This window comes from Diabrotica virgifera, chromosome 8 (genome assembly GCF_917563875.1).
Source record: "Diabrotica virgifera virgifera chromosome 8, PGI_DIABVI_V3a".
Classification (NCBI taxonomy): Eukaryota; Metazoa; Arthropoda; class Insecta; order Coleoptera; family Chrysomelidae; genus Diabrotica; species Diabrotica virgifera.
The window spans coordinates 58,233,873-58,247,013 of NC_065450.1; the positions used below are offsets into that span (position 1 = coordinate 58,233,873).

A 13,141-nucleotide genomic window follows, 5' to 3' on the forward strand; every position below is an offset into this window, starting at 1 on the left:
GCTCCAGAGTGTTACACTTTATTTAATAACTATTTTAAATATTTAAAAAATTTTAGATGAAGAATGACGCAACTGTAAAAGGGTTGAAAATGGGGGGAGTAAATTAAGATAATGACATTCTAACCAATAGCGATAAAAATAAAAGCCATCATTGTAAGAATAAGCGTTATACCGATGCTCCTGGACGATTACTCCTTATTTAATCCCTATTTTAAATATTTAAAAATCGTTTTTTGCTCTCCTGGGAAATTTGTTTTTTTTTGGTTTTTTTGCAGTAACGTCATTCTTGGAGGTTACAGAAGAATAATTACAACATTCACTTCTCTACTTCAATGGAACTTAAAGTAGAGTTACAATCCCATTCACAATAACAAAGTTTCTGAATATGATTTGAATTCTGAAATGAAATTGAGTGCGTGGCAAAACATGCGGAGTGTATCGCAAAATAAACTAAAAGAAATTTAAAGAATTAGTGCAACCGTGGCCTCAAAAAACATTGAACAAACCACACATAACACGATTTCAGCTAGTAGTACACAATAACTTAACTTATAAACACCTATTTACTCAAACTGTGTCACCAATTTGCGAAAATTACCAAACAGCTCTTTCCGTGAAACATATTTATATTAACTCACTGTAAACTATAAGAAACTACACGATAAAAAACATGAATGCCTTATGAGAAAACATGAATGTTGAAAATACAATAGGTTATTTAAAAAACATTGGTTTATATTAGTTATTGTAACATTACTTGTATCATATTTTACAAATACAGCGAACAACAAAAAAAAAATGTTTCTACTTACAATGTTTAAGTAAAATTCCAAAATTTATAGAAGTAACAAATGGCTAATTAGAGTTTAATTTACAACAAAATTAGTAGTCCATTCACTTATGGTAAAATATTGCAAAACCTCAAATATTGCAAATATTGTCGCCAATGTAAACTAAAAGACTGTAAACTGTAAACTAAAAGAACCTACACGAAAAAAAAACATGAATGCCTTAGGAGAAAACATGAATGTTGATAAAACATAAACATAAAAACCTTAGGAGAAAACATGAATGTTGAAAATACAATAGGTTATTTAAAAGACATTGGTTTATATCAGTTATTGTAACATTACTTGTGTTATATTTTTGTCACTTTTAATCCCTGTGGCTACAGCGAACAACTAACAAATAAAATAAAATGTTTCTACTTACAATGTTTAAATAAAATTCCAAAATTTATAAAAGTAACAAACTGTGTTGGGATACACGGCATCTCTTATTAATCTTCTTATTAAAACAAATTCTTTTAATAATTAAAAATATTTTTAGCAAAACAAAACTACGTTTGTTTATAGTAAATACGATCGACCTAAATTAGCACATATCAGTGTAACAGTTTAGGTTTGACCAAGGTCGGTTTAAAATAACAATAGTATTCATTAATTTTATATATTGGTAGACTCAGCGCTTTTAATCAAAATAATCTTACTTTCATTATATATCAAAACAATAACAAGAGAATATCGATGTTTAGTTCTAATTCCATCGCGAACAGTAATTTAATTCATATTTGAGATCCCAAAGGGAAAACATCACAGCTACTGAGAACTAACGTACCACCAGCTGTTTACCGTTAGTACTCTGACTTATAGAAATAAATGCATCTACTGTGAAAAGAGTTATTTCATCAACCCTTACGGTAGGGGGTAACCAACCCCTAAGTATCCAGGGTGGCTCAGAAGTCAGGAGCCACCATATGGCGATCCAAGACCAGGGAAGAACTCAGAACTAGCAGTCTAGAACGAGAAATGGGAAAACACGTCAATGTTCTTGCACCTCGACCACCCTAGATAGCAGCGGGGTGCCCACATAAAAAGGATGGAGATATCAGGCCCGAGACGGAGATGATAATGGTATGGAAAATGGAACATGGTATGGAGATGGAACTTCGTGTGGACAATGCTATGGAACGTGCAGCGAGGACTTTTTGCGTGATACGAACACAGACCGTGTAAAAGTGGTAAGTCCATATTAGCTATTTTTATGGTATTTCCTGATTCGTATAATAATTAAGTATTTTATGATATTACTCCTGATTCGTATAACCATAAAATAACGTAATATAATCGTAATTTAAGATACATAATCTAAGTTTTACCTATTTTTATATACCTAGTTTATTTTAATTACCTTGTTGGTATTATAAAGATTTTTTTTTTACAAATATTATGGTTATTTATAGGACGTTATGATACATTTTTATTTGATATTGATTTTTATATGATTTTTATATATTTACCAACATATATTTTTATCTTTACTGACTTTTTATCCATTTATTATTTGACTACTGATTTTTATTACATTTTTATTGGTCTACTGCTTTTTAATGGTGATTTATATTGAGTGATGTACTGATTTTTATGGCAATCTACTATATTTTTTACTATTTTTGACATATTATTTTACATATATATATATATATATATATATATATATATATATATATATATATATATATATATATATATATATATATATATATATATATATATATTTACTATACCTCGTAAGACTGTCAAATTTATGCGTTCGTTACGGGTACAGGAATAAGAAAATTATGAATAAATGAGTAGCAACAAAGTTACTTGGGAAGACTTCATCAAAATAGCTGAGGAGATTACGCAAGAAGTAACAAGACAAAGTAGAAGGGTCTTGAAGAAGAAAGTACCTAAATCTAAGGATATACAAGAAGAAGTAACGACACAGCTAATTAAATTATATAACAAATTCACACAATTAACGAAGAAAAATTGGGAAGCGCTATCGGACAAACAAAGAGAAGCGTGCAACAAATATTTCGGAAAAATAAGAGACAAAGTTATACGCTCATTTCAAGCTGTAAACTTAAGGACAGTAGTTCCAAGTTCAATACACCAACCAATCGACAAGGAAATAAAGGAAGAACAAAGCGACGAAGAAGTAGAAGAGGAAAAAAGTGACGAGGAGATAGAGGAAAAAATTGACGAGGAAATAAAAGAGGGAAAAAGCGACATAAAACAAGAGATAAAAATATTAAACATGGCTCTGACAATCAACGAATTTTTGCCCAACGAGTTTGATGGAAGCGCAGGGAAATTACAACCATTTTTAGACGCATTAGAGTTACTTGGAAAAATAGCAGAAGGACATGAAGAAACAGCGATAACATTAATAAAAACAAGATTGACTAATAAGGCTAGAAACCTGATAACCACAGAGGATACGATCCCACTTATAGCAGCGGCATTGAAGAAGGAATTAAGAGGCGACAATCCGAAAACGATAATAGACAAGTTAGCGAAGAAAAGGCAAGGAAACAAAGATGCAACAGTGTACGCATCCGAAGTAGAGGAATTAGCGGAGCAGTTGAAGTTAGCATACATAGCGGAAGGAATGCCACTGGAGCTAGCGAAAAAATACACAACGGAAACAGTTGTAGCAACTATGAAACGAAACGTTAATACGGATAGAGCTAAGTTAATACTGGAGGCAGGTAATTTCACAACACCGCAGGAAGTAGTATCTAAATTTTTATCGATTGATACGACAGAGGAGAACACACAGGGAAGAGTGTTCAATTATAGGACGAATTATGAAAATAGGAGAGGACAACAGCAATACCGAAGAGGATACCACAACAAATACGACAGAGTAAGAAGAAATAACTTCGGACAACGGAACGAAGGAGAAGAAACAGGAAACCAACGGAATTATTCCAACAGAGGATACAGACAATTCAACAACCAAACGTAGAGAGGGAACCAGAGAGGAGGACGAAACAGAAACGTAAGGCTACTTGAGTTAGAAGACAGCCAAGAGGAACCAGAAAACCAGCAGTTGGGGTTTTGAATGAACGAAACAAGGAAAGTACACAGTCAGAAGTGGAATATAATATTTACAACTTCGATTTAAACCTAACGAATTTTGTACGAATGAAAACAGGAATCCTAGAAAACACAAATACCTTTATCATAGACACAGGAGCTGATAGTTCAATACTGAAATGTTCACAAGATTTTATGAATGAACATGTGGAACCAAACACAAAAGCGAAAATAAAATGAGTAACTAAAGGAGAATTACAAACAATGGGAGAAGTTGAAACAACGCTAGAAGTAAAAGGATCTCGATTTGAGCATATCTTTCAATTAGTGGAACCTGGCTTTCCTATTCCAACCGACGGAATCATTGGGGGAGACTTTATTTCAAATTTTCAATGCATACTAGACTACGCTAACCTTAAAATGCACATTAAAGAGGACAACGATTGTTACATTAGTACAAACATTTTGGATAAAATAGATAATGACACGATAATAATACCGCCTAGATGTGAAATTTACAGAGTCGTAAAAATTTTTCAAACGCTGAAGAACGACAGGATAGTGGAACAACAAGAAATACATCCAGGAATATTCATAGCGAGAGCAATTATTTCAAGTAATAATCCGTACATCAAAATTTTGAACACAACCTACGAAACAGTAAAAGTAGAGACAAACGCAATCAAAACATTAGACATTAAATTATTCAACATATATAGACTGATCAACGACAGCAAGGATAGGAAAAAGGAATTACGGGAATCATTGAAGTTAGACATTCCAGAATACATACGCGATAAGTTAGTATCTTTATGCGAAGATTATTCAGATATATTCGCCCTAAGGCATGACATGTTAACATGTAACAACTTCTACGAGCAGAAACTGAGAGTTAAAGACCAAACTCCGGTATACATTAAAAACTATAGGACACCTCATGCACAAACAGAGGAATTAAACCGACAAGTACAAAAACTGAGAGATCAAGGAATAATAGAACCGTCTACATCAGAATACAACAGCCCAGTAGTGCTGGTACCGAAAAAGGCGATAGATGGAAATAAAGCATGGAGATTAGGCATAGATTTTAGACAACTGAACAAGAAAATAGTCACAGACAAATTTCCTTTACCAAGGATAGACTCGATAGTAGATCAACTAGGAAGAGCAAAATGGTTTTCAGTTATAGACTTAATGTCAGGTTTTCACCAGATACCATTAGAAAAATCATCGAGAAAATACACATCGTTTAGCACAGAAAATGGAGCATTTCAATTTACCAGATTACCTTTTGGATTAAATGTAAGCCCAAATAGCTTTTCAAGGATGATGTCAATAGCATTTTCGGGATTAACACCGGACAAAGCATTTCTTTACATGGACGATATAGTAGTAATAGGAATATCCGAAAAACATCACCTAGACAACCTGAAAAAGATATTCGAGACATGTCGAAAATTCAATTTGAAACTTAACCCAGGAAAATGTAAATTTTTTAGAAGATAAGTAACATATTTAGGACATGATCTTTCTCAGGAAGGAGTATCACCAGACAAAGCGAAATATGCAACGATTGAACAATACCCGACACCTAAGACAGCGGAAGAAACAAAAAGATTCGTAGCATTTTGTAACTATTATAGACGTTTTATTCAAAATTTTGCTGAAATATGCAGACCACTCAACAGATTATCAAGAAAAGGAGTAGAATTTTTTTGGTCAGAAGAATGTGAAAAAGCATTCAATAAGTTTAAATCATCTCTGATGAAGCAACCGATCCTAAAATATCCAGATTTCAATAAACAATTCATACTAACAACAGACGCATCCAACGAGAGTGGTTCAGCAATTTTAAGTCAAGATTATAACGGAATAGACCTACCAATAACATACGCATCAAGAAGTTTTAATAAAGGAGAATGTAATAAACCTATAATCGTTAAGGAATTACTAGCGATTCATTGGGGAATTAATCATTTCAAATGTTATTTATATGGAGCACCAACATTTTTAGTAAAAACGGATCATAAACCACTAACACATTTATTTGCAATGAAAGAACCAACTTCGAAACTTACAGGAATCAGATTAGATTTAGAGGAATACGATTTCGAAATAGAATACATAACAGGGAAAAATAACTATGCAGATAGTCTTTCAAGAATAACATTACATCAACTAAAGAACCTATACATAGACAATACCCATATATTAGCTATAGCACGAGCTCAAGCAAGAGAAAAGAAGAAGGAAGCAAGGCAAACGAAGGCAGAAAGTGAACTCGCACTACAGCCAGAAGCCCACAAACAGACAGTAAGAAAGGTACTAAATAATTTAGAGGCGCATAGACTACCAATTTTGTCTTTTGGAGCAGAACTAATCTCACCAAGGCTGAGCATTAGGGTCAAAAACAAAATAAAGTGCAGCAAGAGCATAGCCACAGGATTCAATCATTTCGATTTAAACCAAATGTTGGCACAGCTTGATAAGCTGGCGGTAGAGAATGCAGTACGTAAAGTAAAAATATACGTAAACGATATTATTTTTAAAGTGTGCACAATTGAGCAATTTATTAAACAAGGGAACGAAATATTGAAGAATGTAGAAATATACATATGTGAAGTACCAGAAACAATAGAAGATGACAAAGAAAAACACAGGTTAATAGAAGAATATCATAATCATCCGATGTTCGGAGGACACTTTAGGGAAAATAGACTCATAAAGAAGCTAAAAGCAAGATTTAGATGGAAAAATTTAGAAAAAGACGTAAGAAAATACGTTAAAAAATGTCATAAATGTCAAATTAACAAACCGAATAGAACACATGTCAAAGAAGACGTGATATCGGACACTTCTTCGAAACCAGAGGACACAGAATACATAGACACGATAGGTCAACTCACTAGCAGCAATGAAAGCAAGGAGGACAAAAAAGAGCGGCAAGAAGAAAATAAGCCCAAAACAACATCACAACACTTTAAAATAGGAGACCTAGTCCTGGTAAAAAGGGAAGAGAATGGTAAGTTTGATAGTCTTTATGTAGGCCCCTTCACAATAACAGAGGTAAATAATGTTAATTGTAAGATCAGATTGGAAAACAATAAAATCAGGGAAATACATAAGAATAGATTATATGCTTACAATCCGAGAACACAGTGAGTGACAAGTGAAACGGGAACAATGTCAATAACGAATATTTTTATTTTTTTTGTATTTAATTATTATTTATAGGAAATAAAAAATGTATATATTGTATTTATTAAAACGCAGTAAGCAGGTGGTGGTACTAATAAAAGAAAAATTTTCTTCCTTTCCCGTAGTCAGAAAATTTTCGGAAGGAAAGGAAGATGTGTTGGGATACACGGCATCTCTTAGTAATCTTCTTTTTAAAACAAATCCTTTTAATAATTAAAAATATCTTTAGCAAAACAAAACTACGTTTGTTTATAGTAAATACGATCGACCTAAATTAGCACATATCAGTGTAACAGTTTAGGTTTGACCAAGGTCGGTTTAAAATAACAATAGTATTCATTATTTTTATATATTAGTAGACTCAGCGCTTTTAATCAAAATAATCTTACTTTCATTATATATCAAAAAAATAACAAGAGAATATCGATGTTTAGTTCTAATTCCATCGCGAACAGTAATATAATTCATATTTGAGATCCCAAAAGGAAAACATCACAGCTACTGAGAACTAACGTACCACCAGCTCTTTACCGTTAGTACTCTGACTTATAGAAATAAATGCATCTACTGTGAAAAGAGTTATTTCATCAACCCTTATGGTAGGGGGTAACCAACCCCTAAGTATCCAGGGTGGCTCAGAAGTCAGGAGCCACCATAAAACGGCTAGATCGCAATTTACAACAAAATTAGTAGTCCATTCACTTACGGTAAAATATTGCAAAACCTCCGAATTTTAAACAATGATATTGTGCCGATATGCGCTCTTGCCCTGGGGGTCAGTTTCTCTCCTTCTCGGGGGGTAAATCCCCCCTAATGAGGGGTGATTTTTACAATTTTTTTCCAAAAAAATGTATCAACTTTATTTTGAGCGTAGCTTACTTATTTTTGATGCTAGAAACCAAAAGAAACATAAATAAAGCTTGTGCCAAACACTTTAAAAATGTTATGATTACTTTTCCCCGACAAGTGATTCATTTTTTGGTTATTTCACCTTGAAATATTCGATTTTAAATTTGACGAATATGAACCTATTTTTCATTAGCTATAACTCTGCTTCTACTGGGTCTACTTCTTCTTACGTTACCTTATCTTTAAGGACGTTGGCCATTACATTTGCCCATTTAATCTTATTTGCAGCCGCCCTGAATAGTTCTATGTTCTAAGTTGGAGCAGTTCATACTTTTGATTTCTTACGATGCGACCAAAATATTGTGTTTATCATTCTTTTATTATAAACAAAAGCTCTCTTTGCTTGTTTATCCTTCGCAAGACTGGGTCTAGAGACTTCATAATATATAAGTTATAGTCAAAGCCCGAATTTTAGGCACTCCTAGGTTTGACTAGGCAATCCTCAGGTGTGACTGATGGTCTTAGTCAAAGCTCGAAATAAATTACAGTTTCGGCCTTTGACTAGTAAAACCTAGGAGAGACTAAGTTGGTCAGACAAAGGTCGAAATTAAATTTTATGAAATCGGGGTTTGACTAGTCAAACCCAGATCAGCTAATAAAATGTCGCAATTTGTTAGATTAGGTTTAATAAAACGTTATTTTTTAATATTAATGTTTATTATTTTTATATTGTTGTAATTAAAAAAAACTAGTGTTTATTCTCACATGTTGAGGCATTATGGAATTTAGAGTTGCACAATACGTTAGACCTTTTACACTTACGTAATTTGGAAGAGCATTTCTTATTGCAGTAGTATTTTAAAAATCCTTGTCCTCGAAATTTAGAAGCTTTTTTACTAATTTCTCTTAGAGACAGAGATAGCTTAACGTCTGGAACATCTTCGAAATTAGGAAATTTCTCTTTGCATTCTCCTATTTGATTTCTTGAAAAAAAGTGTGTTTATTGTTCCATATTTCGTACCAACTATATATAAACCGTCAATTGTTTTATCTTGTATGATATCCAAAATATTTCAAGCATCTCCTTTGGCTCTATCAAAGCTGGGGATAGGTATTGTTACAGTTTTTCCGATCGAAACTGGAGGAAATTTTTTTTTCACTTAATTGTTTTATTGTATGAGGCTGGGCATGAATACCTTCAATGGCATTTCCTTTATTTATTTTAATCTTTTCCGTCTGTGCACAACGCATGCTCGAACGCGTTCGAAGGAGATGCTCGATATATTTTGGGTATCATACGAGATAAAACAATAATTTTGACGGTTTATATAGAGCTGGTACGAAATACGGAACAATAAATACACTTTCTTCAAGAAATCAAATAAGAGAAGGCAAAGAGAATTAAAAAGGTCCTATGTAGCAAAGATTTAACATTAGCTCTTAAAGTACGCCTAACAAAATGTTACGTCTACAGTGTTCTAAACTATGGAGTGGAATCATGGACGTTAAATGTAGAGACAATGAGACGACTTAACGCCTTTGAAATCTGGAACTATAGAAGAATTATGAGGGTTTCCTGGGTAGATAGAGTTACAAACAATGAAGTACTGAGAAGAATAGGTAAAGAAAAGGAAGTTGAACTTACAATTAAAGAAAAGAAGCTACAGTGTCTCGGACATGTGATGCGGAGCGAGAAGTATGGCATCCTACGACTCATAATGCAGGGAAAGATAGATGGCAGAAGAAGCATCGGAAGAAGACGAATTTCATGGTTGAAAAACCTGAAAGAATGGTTTGGATGCAGCTCAAAACAACTATTTAGAGCTACTGCCTCAAAAATTAAAATAGCTACGATGATTGCCAACCTCCGTAGCGAATATGGCACCTGAAGAAGAAGAAAGAGAATTTTCCTAATTTCGAAGATATTCCAGACGTTAAGCTGTCTCTAAGAGAAATTAGTACAAAATATTCTAAATTTGGAGGACAAGGATTTATAAAATACCACTGCAATAAGAAATGCTCTTCAAAACCATGTAGGTGTAAAAGGTCAAACGTATTGTGCAACTTTAAATGCCATAATGCCTCAACATGTGAGAATAAACACTAATTTTCAACAAAAACTTTTCGTTTATAAATTCGCAAAAGTGTGTGTGTTATTGCATTGCCGCTCCTGAAATATCTAGAGGCCACCTAGCCATGGATCCCTATGTAGTTTTGTCTTCTGAATCCAAATCTAAAAACGGCATTTCGCTATGTCTAACCATCTTCGAGATCTCCGACCTCAAAGTCGTCATTGTGACGTTACAAGCCTCCTTTAAATTGTCATTTTCTTCCGACATAGAAACGTCAACACTCTACTTTGTTTTCGTTTGACGCAACTAAATCAACATAAAATTGAAATGTCAGATAAACAAATTTTATTTATTTATGTTAATGTAATGTTAAATTACAGTTCACTATTCTCAAGGAAAACTGTTTATTTTGTATTTATTTATTTTTATTAGATATCAAATCTATATTATACGAGATATGTCAAAAAATATGAAGTTCGATCAATATTAAAGTATCTTTAATTTTCACAATATTGAAAAGTGTTATTATAAAAAGTTGTTTGGAGTTAAAAACTATGTTCTAATATGCAATATTACTTGTACATCCTTCTAAAGATAAAAAAAAATATTAGAAAATTTTTCTCAAATTATACCAATATCATTTTCATTCATAACTCTTTTATTATTAATTTTACGAAGAAAAGTTATTCTTCATAAAAAGATCTGCATGGTCTAAAATCTAAGAAGCAATCATCATATATCAAATTTTATCAATTTTATTCGAGGTATGTCAAAAAATATGAATTTCGTTCGAGAGTAGAGTATCTTTATAGTTCACAATATTTAAATTAGGATATAATTGCATATTAAAACAGCATTTAATACTAAACAACTTTTCATAATAGAAATTTTCCATATTATGAATTTAAATACGTAAATAAACAAAGTTTTCGTTATGATAATGCTCGCATTTTCAGCTTGTTTATTTTAATTACGACAATATAAAAATAATAAACATTACAATAATTAAAAAATAACGTTTTATTAAACCTAATCTAACAAATTACAACATTTTAATAGCTGATCGGGATTTGACTAGTCAAACCCCGATTTCATAAAATTAAATTTCGACCTTTGCCTGACCAACTTCGTCTCTCCTAGGTTTGACTAGTCAAAGGCCGAAACTGTAATTTATTTCGGGCTTTGACTAAGACCGTCAGTCAGACCTGAGGATTGCCTAGTCAAACATAGGAGTGCCTGAAATTCGGGCTTTGACTATAACATATACACCGTTTGTTTTGCTTTTTTATAAACTATATTTTTTCTAAGAATATTTTTTTAAATACTTACTTTTTGAGTTATTTGCGAAAAATAGTCTAAAAACGTGTTTTTCTTTTTGTTGAAAAATGAACATATTCACTGACAAATAACTCGAAAAGTGTTGATTGAGTGAAAAAACTCTATAAAACAAAAATTGCTTAGAATTAATCAATTTATTCAATTCCGGATTTATTATAAACGTATATTTTTTACCCCCGAGAAGGAGTAGTACTCACCCCAGGGAGAAGGCACACATCGGCACACTATACCTTTTTTCTTTGACATGTTAGCTATGTATAGGTATGCCTAATTTCATGTCAATCCAAGCGGTTCTTTAAAATTGATGGAAAAAACCGTGCGCAAATGGACTATAGAAAATTTGATCTAATTTCACTAATAACCCTTGTGGATACAGCGAAAAATAAATTAAAAAAAAAGGTTATACTTACAATGTTTCAATAGATTTGCAAAGTTTGTAGAAGTAACAAATTACTAATTAAACTGTAATTTATAACAAAATTAGAAAATTTGATATTTATACCTGTATCAAGTAGTATTTTTCATTTAATGGCTAAGATTTTTATCGTCTAAAATAATTAAATAAATACACTAATAACAAAAACAAATAATGATACTGTAAGGGTAGATCATATTTAGTAGAGTTTAATATAAAAATAAAATAAGCATACATGGTGCTGGTTTTTCGTTTACAAATGAACTTCAAAGAAGAAAAACTAATAGCAGTGTGGCTCTTGTTTTGTAAACCTATTATCGAATTTCAATAAAGCTCAAGACGAGGCCCATTACGGTCACCATGCGTCTAGGCTACCATTGTCGTTATGATATTCGTGTTCAGTGAACCTAAAAACTCACAAGTAATAATAGTTAACTAATTTCCTTCAATTATTTTCGAATTAAAAATTTGCCCATGCCATGTTACACTAGTCAATTTCTAGTCATCATCACTATCTACTTTGAGCTACCGTCTTCGACAGGCATGCAAATTGGCCGTATCCATCCTTGAGTGTCAAGTTGTCGTTCTTTTGTATCTCTTGCTAGCCTACTCTATTTAGTTTGCATCTGTCCATTCATCTATTTATTATCAGTTCATCCCCCTTTCTTAAACTTTCTTTATCTTATCATTTTCCTACATAATACTACCACAAAAGTAGTATTTTGTTGCATCGACTTCTCAACGTAGAAGCCACCTTTTCTTTTCGACAATACTTATTTTTACAATACTTATATATTTTTCTTTTCCTTACTTCTGCTGGAGTTTATCTTTTCTCTTTACTTTCACTCCAACATAAGTTTTCTTTTTTGTTACATTCATTTTTGTAACATGCCCATGTAACAAAAAAGAAATCTTCTGAAAGATTAAGTGTATCGAAATGAAAGGCTTCTACGTTGGGAAGCCTATGTAATGAAATTACTACTTTTGTAGTAGTATTATGGGACTGGGACTGGGACAGAGAAATGAGAATGGCGACCGTCTAGTGGAGTTCTGTGTAGAACAACATCTTACAATTACAAACACGTTATATCAACATCATCCACTGAGATTATACACATGGCGCAGCCCAGATGGATGAATAAGGAATTAAATAGACTACATCCTAATAAGATCAAGATAAAAGTCGTCGTCCATCAACTGTAAAACATGTCCTGGCGCAGACTGTGGAAGCGATCATCAACTCCTGGTATTGAACGTTCGACTTCGTTTTAAAGTCCCCAGAGAAAAGTCATGTCTCTAAATCCATCAAAAATCAATGACTTCCAACAAAACCTAGAAGATTCTCTTCCTTTAGACCAAGTATATAGTGACCCTGAGAGCACTTGGATCTATCTCAAAGATAA

The 13,141-nt window shown here is 32.6% G+C and overlaps 1 protein-coding gene across 2 annotated transcripts in view; it reads right to left on the reverse strand.

Annotated features, from left to right (window-relative positions):
- LOC126889491 (dehydrogenase/reductase SDR family member 4-like) overlaps positions 1 to 11,786 on the reverse strand; it is a 32,977-nt gene extending 21,191 nt beyond the window's left edge. The window contains exon 1 of one of the 2 annotated variants that reach the window (XM_050657826.1): positions 11,734 to 11,786. Coding sequence is in view for 1 of the 2 variants with exons in the window: in XM_050657825.1 (XP_050513782.1) it covers positions 1,213 to 1,273 (61 nt within the window). In the remaining variant the exon portion in view is untranslated. Of the gene's footprint in view, positions 1 to 1,212; positions 1,390 to 11,733 lie in introns of those variants that run through there. The other variant, XM_050657825.1, reaches the window with a different exon arrangement.
- Between the last annotated feature and the right edge of the window lie 1,355 nt (positions 11,787 to 13,141).